This window comes from Oncorhynchus tshawytscha, linkage group LG26 (genome assembly GCF_018296145.1).
Source record: "Oncorhynchus tshawytscha isolate Ot180627B linkage group LG26, Otsh_v2.0, whole genome shotgun sequence".
Classification (NCBI taxonomy): domain Eukaryota; kingdom Metazoa; phylum Chordata; class Actinopteri; order Salmoniformes; family Salmonidae; genus Oncorhynchus; species Oncorhynchus tshawytscha.
In genome coordinates, this window is record NC_056454.1 from 31,359,406 (window position 1) to 31,371,631 (window position 12,226).

General features: G+C 42.3%; 1 protein-coding gene across 1 annotated transcript; it reads right to left on the bottom strand.

The window, feature by feature from the left end:
* Positions 1-27: 27 nt before the first annotated feature.
* On the bottom strand, positions 28-7,081 carry LOC112225529 (S-formylglutathione hydrolase-like). Its single transcript, XM_024389570.2, has 9 exons — positions 6,927-7,081; positions 5,809-5,887; positions 3,495-3,583; positions 3,160-3,258; positions 2,913-3,037; positions 2,669-2,788; positions 2,480-2,578; positions 2,178-2,345; positions 28-368 (listed from the first exon to the last, which is right to left on the bottom strand). Exons 2-9 carry the CDS (start codon positions 5,874-5,876, stop codon positions 288-290), a joined length of 849 nt encoding a protein of 282 aa, XP_024245338.1. The 5' UTR covers positions 5,877-5,887; positions 6,927-7,081; the 3' UTR covers positions 28-287.
* Between the last annotated feature and the right edge of the window lie 5,145 nt (positions 7,082-12,226).

Below are 12,226 nucleotides of genomic sequence, written 5' to 3' on the forward strand. Positions count from 1 at the left end.
GTATAAGCCTAAGGTCATAAAATGGAATCAAAAGTAATAACCTTTATTTCAGAAATACAGTTGGAGTAACCACATTATTCGCAAGCAAGCTCCTCTTAACACCAAACATCCTGGCCCCACTATTGTCTGTTCTGAGGTTGACTCAACATAGCAAGTGTGTTCATTTCAGCTCACAAGGCGCATCAGGTTAATTTTAGCTCGGCCTCTCTGGATGGGACAGGTGGACAATACCAGGTGCACAGTTGGGGTAGAAAGCACAGAAGAGGGTTCTGGTCCAGCAGTCAGTCTTAAGCGTTGAGGAACTTGGCGTGGTGCTTGATGTGGTCGGTGATAAAGGAATAGATGAAGAAGTAGCTGTGGTCGTAGCCCTGATGGAAACAAATGCCACTGTTTGACACTGCATTTTAAATCAGTAAACAAGCACATACTGTATGGAACTGGCCGCAGGGAAATCACACAGGAAGGTCACCAACCCTAGTCCAGTACAGTGGTTCCTCTAAAATGTTGCCAGAATTATAAGGCACATTATTTCATTGTCAGACATTTTTAACAATGCTAGATTGAGAAGCATTTGATTGACATTAGAGAATTTAAAACCTTTTTTGTAAGAACATAGTATATGTGATTGATTATGAAATGTAGCTTCATTAATATTATGGTGTTTCTATTCCAAGAAAAACAAACCATCGGGGTTTCCGTTAGGCTGGAACGGAAAATATGGCGCCGTACAACGTGACGGCCGGGAGTAGGCTACAGGACTAAGAGGATTATAAATTAATATCTAAGGGGCATTTTTCATTAGGGCAAAACTGATCAGTGAGAATATCTAAAGGGGTTTTTATATAATGAAATTAACAATATTTGAGATTTCATTTATTTAACCTAGAGTGAGCGAGACAAAGGCCATTCATGAACATGGGGTGAGACACTCACTAATTTGAAAATGAAGCAAGTTTGGTTTCTCTCCCTCTAAATAACCAAAGCCACCTCATGGGTCTCCCGGTGGCGGCCGGCACGGGTATCGAACCAGCATCTGTAGCAACGCAGATTGCACCGATAGTGTTTTAGACTGCTGCGCCACTCAGGGGGGCGCCATCCAAAGTTTTTAATGCTGATCAATTGCCTTTCACAAAGTATCAAAAAGCGTATATTGTCCTGGTAATAGCCCGTAATGGGCTATTATAATACTGTCCAGGTCAGAATAACCAAAACATTTATTTATTAAAGACTATCAGAAATAATGTTGGTACTTGTTTATTTTGATCCAAAGCCACTCAGCTTTTTAAAAATGTATTTTACTAGGCAAGTCAGTTAAGAACAAATTCACATTTTCAATGACGGCCTAGGAACAGTGGGTTAACTGCCTTGTTCAGGGGGAGAACGACAGATTTTTACCTTGTCAGCTCAGGGATTAGATCTTGCAACCATTCGTTTACTAGTCCAACGCTCTAACCTCTAGGCTACCTGCCGCCCCAATGTAGGTGCCGAGGCTTTATGACTGTGCCATCAACTTGATTATTTAGCAGACGTCAACACAGTTTAAGAATATCAGGGACTATAATTTAACATTTTCATTTCTCCATGCTTGTCTCAGTCAGCATGAAACGGTGCTGAAATAGTTGACCACAGCGGGTAGTATATAGATAGATAGATAGTGGAGATTATTTTGTTTTCAAAAAACGAAATTGAGCGATTAATCTGAATAAAAAGTCCAAAATAATATCAATAAAGGCCAACATACAATTTTTTTTTTTTTTTTGAACCAGCATCTGTAGCAACGCAGTTTGCACTGCGATGCATTCTTAGACCGCTGCACCACTCGGGCGTGTACAATATGACCGGTCGGGAGTAGGCTACAGTACTACAGTAAGAGCAAAATAACATTTCCACACCCTAATTATAATCTAAGTTTCTCTTAGAATAAAACCTTAGTGTAACAACAGTTTTAGTAAATAATACTGATGAGTAGTAACAAAAAAAGTGTATTTTTAGAGACACAGTAGCACCTTGGGACCCAAAAGCATAATCACTGCTCAAACTCCCCCTTGCGCTGGTCTGGAAAAATGAAGTAGTGACGCAGGGTACTGTGTACTGGCAAAACTTTTAGTTGATCAACCACTGTAGGCATTTCGATATCAAACAGTTGCTATAGTTGGTCTTTGGGTGGCAGAACTCACCGGCTGCAGCCTGAACACAACAGGAATCTTCTTTTCTGAGCAGGCGGCGATCAAGTTGTCAGGAAGCAGCTGGCTGGCCGACAGAAACTGGTCATCACGACCCTGGTCGATCAGGATGTCCAGCTGTGGGCCGGAGTATGACGCTGCCAGTACCGTGGCATCATATGCCTGGAAAGGAGGAAAAGGAGAGGAGGAAGAATGATTAGAAACTCATGTTATTCTGGAATTCCACTCCTCAAGGTCAGACCTGTAGTTTGTGATCCCATTGATTTGGCCAGTCCCCCTGTAACCCCATACTGTACCTCCCAGGTCTTCTTGTCTTCTCCTAGGTACCCAGAGAAGGCCTTCTGACCCCAGGCACACTGGATGGGGTTACAGATGGGGGCAAACGCAGAAACAGCCTGCAGAGAGAAAGGGATGAAGAGAAAGGGATTCATTCATACGTTCAAAATATGTTGAGATCATAATGAAAAGACTTCCAAATTGCATGCCTTGTATTTTCCAGGGTTCTTCAGGGCGCAGATGAGGGCTCCGTGTCCCCCCATAGAGTGGCCGGAGATGGACATCTTCTCTGGGTCAGCAGGGAAGTTAGTGTTGATCAAACGAGGGAGCTGAGAGAGAGGGAAAAAATAAAGAGTTGGGAGGTGGTGATTAGCAGCGCATAGCAGTATCAACGGATTCACAATAGTAATAGCTACCATCAGCATGACTACTATTATCATTTGACTGACACACCTCCTCAGTGACATAGGTGTACATGCAGTAGTTGGTCTTCCAGGGCTCCTGGGTGGCGTTAACATAGAAACCAGCCCCCGTGCCAAAGTCCCAACTCTCATCTTCACCCTCGATGTTACAACCACCTGAACATCACATAAAGAGTAGGAAGGTCGGGTGGGAGCTATAATTACTATTAAAAGGTGGGCATGAGCATTGATTTAGGAAGGGGTGACTTATGCAATCAGTAAAGCGTGTGCGTACGTACGTGGGCTGGTGTCTGGGGCGACGATGATGATTCCGTGCTCAGAAGCCGCCTGCTGACTGCCAGCCTTGGTGATGAAGTTCTGCTCTGTGCATGTCAACCCTAGAAGCACACAGTGAGACATGAAGGACAACATTTTCAACACACATAGGTAAAATCTAAGTAGTTGATCAGATTTTTATTCTAGATCAGAGCAAGTATACAGGCAAGATCTTGACGATTAGTTGAATCAGGTGCGTTGGTGTTGGGATAGAACAAAATCCTACCCATTCTGGGCAGGGATGGTGACCAACTGTCTTTATGTAACATATGAGAGACCATAGACTGTGAGAACTCACCAGAGAGCCAGTAGAACACGGGACACTTCTCATTCTCAGCTTTAGGAGGCAGGTAGACAGCAACCTTCATTTTACACTTCAGCTCAGTGCTGGGTAAAGAAAATGTATTACATCAAGTTTCCACCCGAGCCATATGGGCACATGTAAAACTATAAGTTGTGTATTCCAAGGGGGAAAAACAGCAGTGTGTTGCATTGATGTATAACGGTGAAACCGAAATTAGCTAACAGACTGTCTGTGACTTAGCCGTTACAGGATAGGTACTGTTTGGGGTAGCACAGATCATTTTTCAATAGCATCTTCGTTCTCGATTCGGCCAAAAATATATATTCAAAAAATGTTAAGTTGCAGGTGGTTTGTTTGAATTTAGAAAATGCTCTGCTATTAAAATAATTGTTTTGCTCCATGAAGTAATCCAACCATGTGTACGCCAAAATCTTGTCTATTTCAAATCTTCCCTCATTGATCGAGACAGGCGTGGCATGACATGCAGCACTTTGGGGTGGACAGAGTTCTGAATCATTGAGAGATTTGAAATAGACAAGATGGTGGCGTACACATTGTTGGATTATTTCATTGAGCAAATTAAAAAAATATCATTTTCTCAATTCAAACGAACAGACGTGTGAAGATACATACCCTCCAAGCTCGTCATCAAGCTCGAGACCCTGGGTCTCGACCCCGCCCTGTGCAACTGGGTACTGGACTTCCTGACGGGCCGCCCCCAGGTGGTGAGGGTAGGCAACAACATCTCCTCCCCACTGATCCTCAACACTGGGGCCCCACAAGGGTGCGTTCTGAGCCCTCTCCTGTACTCCCTGTTCACCCACGACTGCGTGGCCACGCACGCCTCCAACTCAATCATCAAGTTTGCGGACGACACAACAGTGGTAGGCTTGATTACCAACAACGACGAGATGGCCTACAGGGAGGAGGTGAGGGCCCTCGGAGTGTGGTGTCAGGAAAATAACCTCACACTCAACGTCAACAAAACTAAGGAGATGATTGTGGACTTCAGGAAACAGCAGAGGGAACACCCCCATCCACATCGATGGAACAGTAGTGGAGAGGGTAGCAAGTTTTAAGTTCCTCAGCATACACATCACAGACAAACTGAATTGGTCCACTCACACAGACAGCATCGTGAGGAAGGCGCAGCAGCGCCTCTTCAACCTCAGGAGGCTGAAGAAATTCGGCTTGTCACCAAAAGCACTCACAAACTTCTACAGATGCACAATCGAGAGCATCCTGGCGGGCTGTATCACCGCCTGGTATGGCAACTGCACCACCCTCAACCGTAAGGCTCTCCAGAAGGTAGTGAGGTCTGCACAACGCATCACCGGGGGCAAACTACCTGCCCTCCAGGACACCTACACCACCCGATGCTACAGGAAGGCCATAAAGATCATCAAGGACATCAACCACCCGAGCCACTGCCTGTTCACCACGCTGTCATCCAGAAGGCGAGGTCAGTACAGGTGCATCAAAGCTGGGACCGAGAGACTGAAAAACAGCTTCTATCTCAAGGCCATCAGACTGTTAAACAGCCACCACTAACATTGAGTGGCTACTGCCAACACACTGTCAATGACACTGACTCTACTCCAGCCACTTTAATAATGGGAATTGATGGGAAATGATGTAAATATATCACTAGCCACTTTAAACAATGCTACCTTATATAATGTTACTTACCCTACATTATTCATCACATATGCATATGTAGATACATAGGACTGCATCCTTATGTAATACATGTATCACTAGCCACTTTAACTATGCCACTTGGTTTACATACTCATCTCATATGTATATACTGTCGACCATGCTGGTCATTTATGAACATTTGAACATATCATCTACTGTATCTTGCCTATGCTGCTCTGTACCATCACTCATTCTATATAAATAAATTTGATTTGATTTGATTTTGATTTGATATATAGCCCTTTTATGTACATATTCTTTATCCCCTTACACTGTGTATAAGACAGTAGTTTTTTGGAATTGTTAGTTAGATTACTTGTTCGTTATTACTGCATTGTCGGAAATAAAAGCACAAGCATTTCGCTACACTCGCATTAACATCTGCTAACCATGTGTATGTGACAAATAAAATTTGATTTGATTTGATATGTTTAGCCGAATTGAGAACGAAGATAGTATCGAAAATTTAAGGTTGGTCGAAAATGCTCTGTGCTATGCCAAACAGTACATATACTAATGGGGCATCACATTAGCCTGTTACAATCTGCTAGCTAAAACAGAATATGAGCTCTCTGGAGATGAGTCTAGTTTCACGAGGCTAGCTCACCTGTCATGCTCGAACACCTTCTGGTAGCCGCCACTGCATTTGTTGGATGACACTTGGACGAGGGTCATAGTTCGGTTACCTTTGGCAAGTCCACAAGGGAAAGAGTTATATTGTAAGGGACATTCTTTCATAAATGTTGCTGCTACAGTTTTGCGTAGACCAGACAACATTGCATTTGGAAAACTAGCTTTCTTAGTTAGCAACTACTAGCATGCTAAAACTGTTGCAAAGACCCTTTTCCAGTAAACGACACTGACGTCACGCACTGGTGCGCGGTAAGAAAGCCATCGCCATCTGCGCCCATTCAACATGCACCTTGCGTTATAAATTTCTAAACTAAATCACTTTTGGGGGTTCCTATACGGTTACAATTATGTTTTAATTATTGAATGAACAGTTCTTTGGTTGTTATCTTTATTTTGGCTGCAGCAGTTGTTAGCTAGAATGTTAACGCTCATTGATATAGGCTAGGCTGTAGCAAAAGCTAGCCAAAGAGCCATTTTACTGGTTGAAGTTGAAGTGTTTAAGTATAATGCAGTTGATTTGCAATGAAGACAAACACTATTTTAAAACAGGTCATTTCATAATTCAATTATAACCCAGAAGTACTGAGAAATGCACACTCACAAGCAACATGTATATATGCTTTTTCTTTACTGGCGTTCTACAAGGACTCCCCCACCAATTTACGCGCATCGCCCTCGTGCGGCTATGTTTGCAAACACAGGGGTTACATCCACAGATGCATTCAAAAATAGAATGGAAAGTTGGTCAAAGTCATTCCACAGGGCAGGATACCCGACCAAGATAGGCCCAAAACACAGCTGTGCTAGCTACCTTATGAACAGTAACATCTTCAAAAAGCAACCACTTGAAAGCATGCATGGTGCAGCCTCTGTAAATCGCTAGATGATCAATCGATGAATGGTATAAAACCTTAATAGCAAGAGAATGCAGAATTTGCCACATTGTATCGGTTTCTGTGTAGCTGTCTGATTTATTCCAGCGAACCAGAGCCACCCATACTCTGCAAGCAAGCTGCACGTAAGACGCTAAATAACTTCTACTTCATGATCATAGAAACACGGCAAATAAGTGTTAATTTACACTTTACATACCTTGTTAAATCACGATTATTGAGAATAACTTCACTTTGGTTCCTGCTACGTCTCCGTTGCTTGGATTTAGTAGTCCAACGTGAGGTTCGACGTGAAACGTCATGGAGATACCGCCCCTTGAATCTTCAAGCATATGTCGATATGCAACCGAAAGGTTGCGTTGTTGTCAAAGAAAAGTTTAAGAGGCCCTGAAATTATTGTTTTTAAACAAAAAACATAAATTTGCCCTCACTGTTAAAAAAATATTCAGTATGACTATAACAACATCGATCCCCGGCTCTGACTTTGCTGATAACTACTTTACTGAGGAAAAGTGTACATACTATGCCTGTGATGTGGTTGCCCCACCTAGCTTTCTCAAGATGAATGCAATAACTGTTAACAACTTAACAGTGGGGCAACCACATCACAGGCATAGTATGTACACTTTTCCTCAGTAAAGTAGTGTACATTTGTTTTAAAGCCATTAAGTCCTTTCTGTAACTAAGTCCTTTCTGTAATTTCAACACTAAAATATTGTGTTTTACCGTACTAATTATAGTGCCTTGTGGGGAAATGTTGTGGAAGGGGAAAGTGTCTCTGGCTCATTAACATATTTTAAGGCGTGCCTTGTAAGAGGCTATATTTGTTGTAACTGTGAATGAGAACGCTGTACCCCAACAGAATACGGTAATATACTGTATTGTAGGAATTCTACAAACTTTGTCCGAAAACTCTATAGTAGCTTACTGGCCAATTGTTGCCAGTAATTTACTGTAATTCAGAATACAGTACCATACCGCAATTTGGAATGCGTTTTATGCTCGCTTCGAGGAAAGCAATACCTAAGCATGCATGAGAGCACCAGCTGTTCTGGATGAATGTGATGTGAGCAAGACTTTTAAACAGGTCAACATTCACAAGGCCGCGGAGCAAGACGGATTACCAGGACGTGTCCTCAGAGAGTATGCGCGGACCAACTGGCTGTAATACCCACATGTTTCAAGCAGACCACCATAGTCCCTGTGCTCAAGAAAGTGTTGGTAACCTGCCTAAATGACTACCGCCCTGTAGCACTCATGTCGGTAACCATGAAGTGCTTTGAAAAGCTGGTTGTGGCTTACATCAACACACTCATCCCGGAAACCCTAGACCCACTCCAATTCGCATATCACCCCAACAGATCCACAGATGAGTTCATCTCAATCGCACTCCACATTGCCCATTCCCATCTGGACAAAAGGAACACCTACTGTATGTTACAATGCTGTTCATTGACTACAGCTCAGCTTTCCACACCATAGTGCCCACAAAGCTCATCACTAAGCTAAGGACCCTGGGACTAAACACCTCCCTCTGCAATTGAATCCTGGACTTCCTGATGGGCTGCCTACTGGTGGTAAGGTTAGGCAACAACACATGTGCCACGTTGATCCTCAACACGGAGGCCCCTCGGGGGTGCGTGCTCAGTCCCCTCCTGTACTCCCTGTTCACTCACGACTGCGTGGCCAAGCACGACTCCAACGCCATCATTAAGATTGCTGATGACACAACAGTGGTAGGCCTGACCACAGACAATGATGAGTCAGCCTATAGGGAGGAGGTCAGAGACCTGGCAGTGTGGTGCCAGTACAACAACCTCTCCCTCAACGTGAGCAAGACAAAGGAGCTGATCGTGGACTACAGGAAAAGGAGGACAGAACATACCCCTATTCACATCAACGGGGCTATAGTGTAGCAGGTCAAGAGCTTCTAGTTCCTTGTTGTCCACATCACCAACAAACTATCATGGTCCAAACACACCAAGACAGTCGTAAAGAGGGTACGACACCACCCCCCTTTGTGTTTACACTGCTGCTACTCACTGTTTGATGTATGCATGGTCACTTTACCCCTACATCCATGTCCAAATTACCTCGACTAACCTGTACCCCCGCACATTGACTCGGTACCGGTACCCCCTGTATATAGCCTCGTTATTTTATTATGTTACTTTTTATTACAGTTTTTACCTTTATTTTCTTAACTCTATTTCCTGAACTGCATTGTTGGTTAAGGGCTTGTAAGTAAGCATATCACGGTAAGGTCTTGTTGTATTTGGCGCATATGACAAATAACATTTGATTTGAACCTGCCAAGTTAGTTATCCTAAACTACTATGTAAACTAATCATCTGTGTTGAGAAACCATCAGTTGCCTAACACCGGAACTGACCAATGAAAGGTATAAATGGGCATTTCCTGATATCATGTAACACCCACATCATGAAACGCCCCAAATTGCGGTCTGCAGTTACATCATATTCCATTTTTGTATCACCAAAAACCTTTTAATAAACACTAGTGGGCGCATGGTATTGTTGCTTTTCACTTATTAACATATTGAGGCATGTATTGTAAGAGGCTATATTTGTTGCACCCGTTAGTGAGAGTGCTGTACCAAATTAGGTGATATGTGGTAGTGGTTATCCAACAATTACATTTGGTTGCTTTAGTCACTATCAATTTAAAACCGTTTAAGGCCTGAAGTGTAAGTGATCTATAACACCAACTATCAGTTGGCTTGCTCTAATATACAATCACAATTAGCAATTGCTGATTTTATTTTCAATACAATTTAACAAGAAAGTACTGTATTGTTGTTTTGCTATATTTACTGCAGCATACTGTAAATGATGGTGCATTGTGGAGAAATATTGTGGGAGGAGAAAGAAATCGCTGGCTCATTAACATATTTGTTGCACTCATTAGTGAGAGTCCAATTTAAGTGACACAGTATGTGGTAGAACTCTAACAATTACATGTATAAAGGGGTAGCGGTTCTTTAAACCTTTTATATGGTTAAATATTAACACATTTCATTTGAGGTTTTGCTGTGTAATCATGGCCAGATTGGAAGCCTTTGTTTAGGCTTCTAGAAGTGCAAGTGACCCAAAACACCTAGTAATCTTTAATATGCAAATGCATACAGCCAACCTGCTAGCTCTAATCCCTTGTAATTATAGTGAAATAATTTCCATACAGTTTAATAGTCACTTTTACTATACTGTCCTGTGTTTCATTGCTCTGGCATCAAGTTACCGTGAATGTCTTAGTATTGTAGTGGCACTATCCAAAGATAGTCAGAGATATATCATAAGATATGTTGTAATTAGAATTATTTTGAAGACCAATGTATCTTTAAATACAACAACATTTTCAGTAACAGTCACAGAAACGTTTTACTTGCTATGACAGTGATGTGTTTTTTATCAACCTTGGTTGAATGCACCAACTGTAATTTGCTAATGCCTGTTAAATGACCAAAATGTAAAAATGAAAACTTGCAAAGAACATATAATATATATTATATATTGCTGCATGGGCAATTCCAGTAATATACTGTAAATTAGATTACAGTAACATCTTTGGTAACGTAAAAAGGATTACTGCAGAATGGATTGCAGTAGCTGTACAGTAAAATAAGTTACAGTAATTTACTTGCCAAATGCTGCCAGTAAATTACTGTAAATTTTACAGAAAATGTTTTACAGTGTTGCCGCACTCATCAAAATGGAAATGCCAATCAGCTCAAAATAAACATTGCTCGGCTGCAGTCTAGTTTGAAGAAGACATCAGCTATCTCACTGCTGCGGATGCTGAGTGATACTCATTCCCCAGCACTTTTGTTAATGAGTGTGGCATGACGCATGCCATCTGCGAGTGTCAAGCTATTTGGATTATAAGAGCACTTCTCCTCTGTCAAATATGCTTCTTTATGAGTATACAGCTGGGCACATGCTTGTATATGATGCCTTCATGTATGATAGCTGTCATTACTATCTTCTGCTGAATGGTGTATGCTTTGATGGTGATGTGGAAGATGAGAAGGGACAGACCTAGAGTAGGCATGTCTGGTGTGAAGAAGTAGGGGCCATGTCAGCAATGGGCTTCTTCTCCCTGTCTCCTTTCATCCTTCTGCACTGACATTAAATCATTGACAGATAAAAGCAAATTCTTAAAGGGAAATTTCACTATATATGGCAATTTATATTATTAACAAATGATATACATCATAAAAATTGACAATTTCCTCACGACATGCATCTCACCTGTAGAAATGGGCCAGCTACATTTTCTGGTTGTAAGCAGACCCCAATATCCAGAATTCATAGTGATTTCAAGATGTGAAGAACTGCCCCGTGGAGGTGTATCCAATTGAACAGAAAAATCGAAATGTCTGTTTGTAGCCAGAAGATTTTGAAACGGAATTGAAGTCTCAACTGATGAGGTTGCCATATCGTCGAACATTGAAAAGGGATGCTATTCCATCGTTTTCCCCCTTCACTTTAAAGAGGAAGGCATCCGATCAGCCAACATCAGTGCAGCAGAAAAGAGGACAAGCTGAGGTAAGGTAGCTAACGTTACCTAGCTAGCTAGGGAACCTACATTTGTTTATCTAAACTAAAATCTAGCCAGCTAGCTTTCATAATACGTTGGCTAGACATTCCAAAGCATATCAATGTAAATAGCCAGCTGCTAGTTGGCATGCTAACTGCAGGAATGTCCACCAGAGTTGTTGCCAGGGAACTGAATGTCCATTTCTCTACCATAAGCCACCTCCAACATCATTTTTTAAAGAATTTGGCAGTGTATAAAACTGGCCTCACAACCGCAGACCATGTGTAACCACGCCAGCCCAGGACCTCCATACGGGCTTCGTCACCTGCAGGATCGTCAACGTGTGACTTGTTACTTTGCAATCTAACATTAGCTTTGTGTCACGTCTACTCCCGCTCCTCCCCTCCGGCATTCAAAGTCGTGTGACTTGTCAACGTGTGACTTGTCTGTCAACGTGTGACTTATTACTTTGCAATCTAGCATTGGCTTCGTGTCGCGTCCACTCCCGCTCCTCCCTTCCGGCATTCAAAGTCGCCGGTATACTAACCACCAGTCCTGGGATCCATCATTACGCACACCTGCACGTCATCATGAGGCACACCTGGACTCCATTACCTCCCCTATATCTGGCACTACCTTAGGTTCTTTCACCAGTCAGTATTTTTCCTGTGTTTATGCATAGACAATACTGTTATGTTGTCTCGTTCCACGTTTGCTGTTTTATTAAATGGTTCACCTGCTTCTCATCTCTCAGCATCTCTGTTACACTTCCTTAGGTTACGTTAGCTAGGTAGCTAACTAACTGCTGCAGAGCCGGAGGCAAACGACGTGACTGTTCTATTTAGTCTGATCCCATCAATCTGTAGAGGCATCAACAACAAGCTCAGCACCAGGAACTAGTGTAAGTCACCTTCTAAAATCTACTTAATCTTTCCATGACTT

What these genes read in the sequence shown, in the direction of transcription:
- LOC112225529 (XM_024389570.2), bottom strand. Translation starts at nt 5,876, where the DNA reads ATGACCCTCGTCCAAGTGTCATCCAACAAATGCAGTGGCGGCTACCAG. An exon ending in CGCCCCAGACACCAGCCCAC is followed by an intron (nt 3,038 to 3,159) that starts GTACGTACGCAC and finishes TGTGATGTTCAG; the next exon opens with GTGGTTGTAACATCGAGGGT. An exon ending in ACACCTATGTCACTGAGGAG is followed by an intron (nt 2,789 to 2,912) that starts GTGTGTCAGTCA and finishes CCTCTCTCTCAG; the next exon opens with CTCCCTCGTTTGATCAACAC.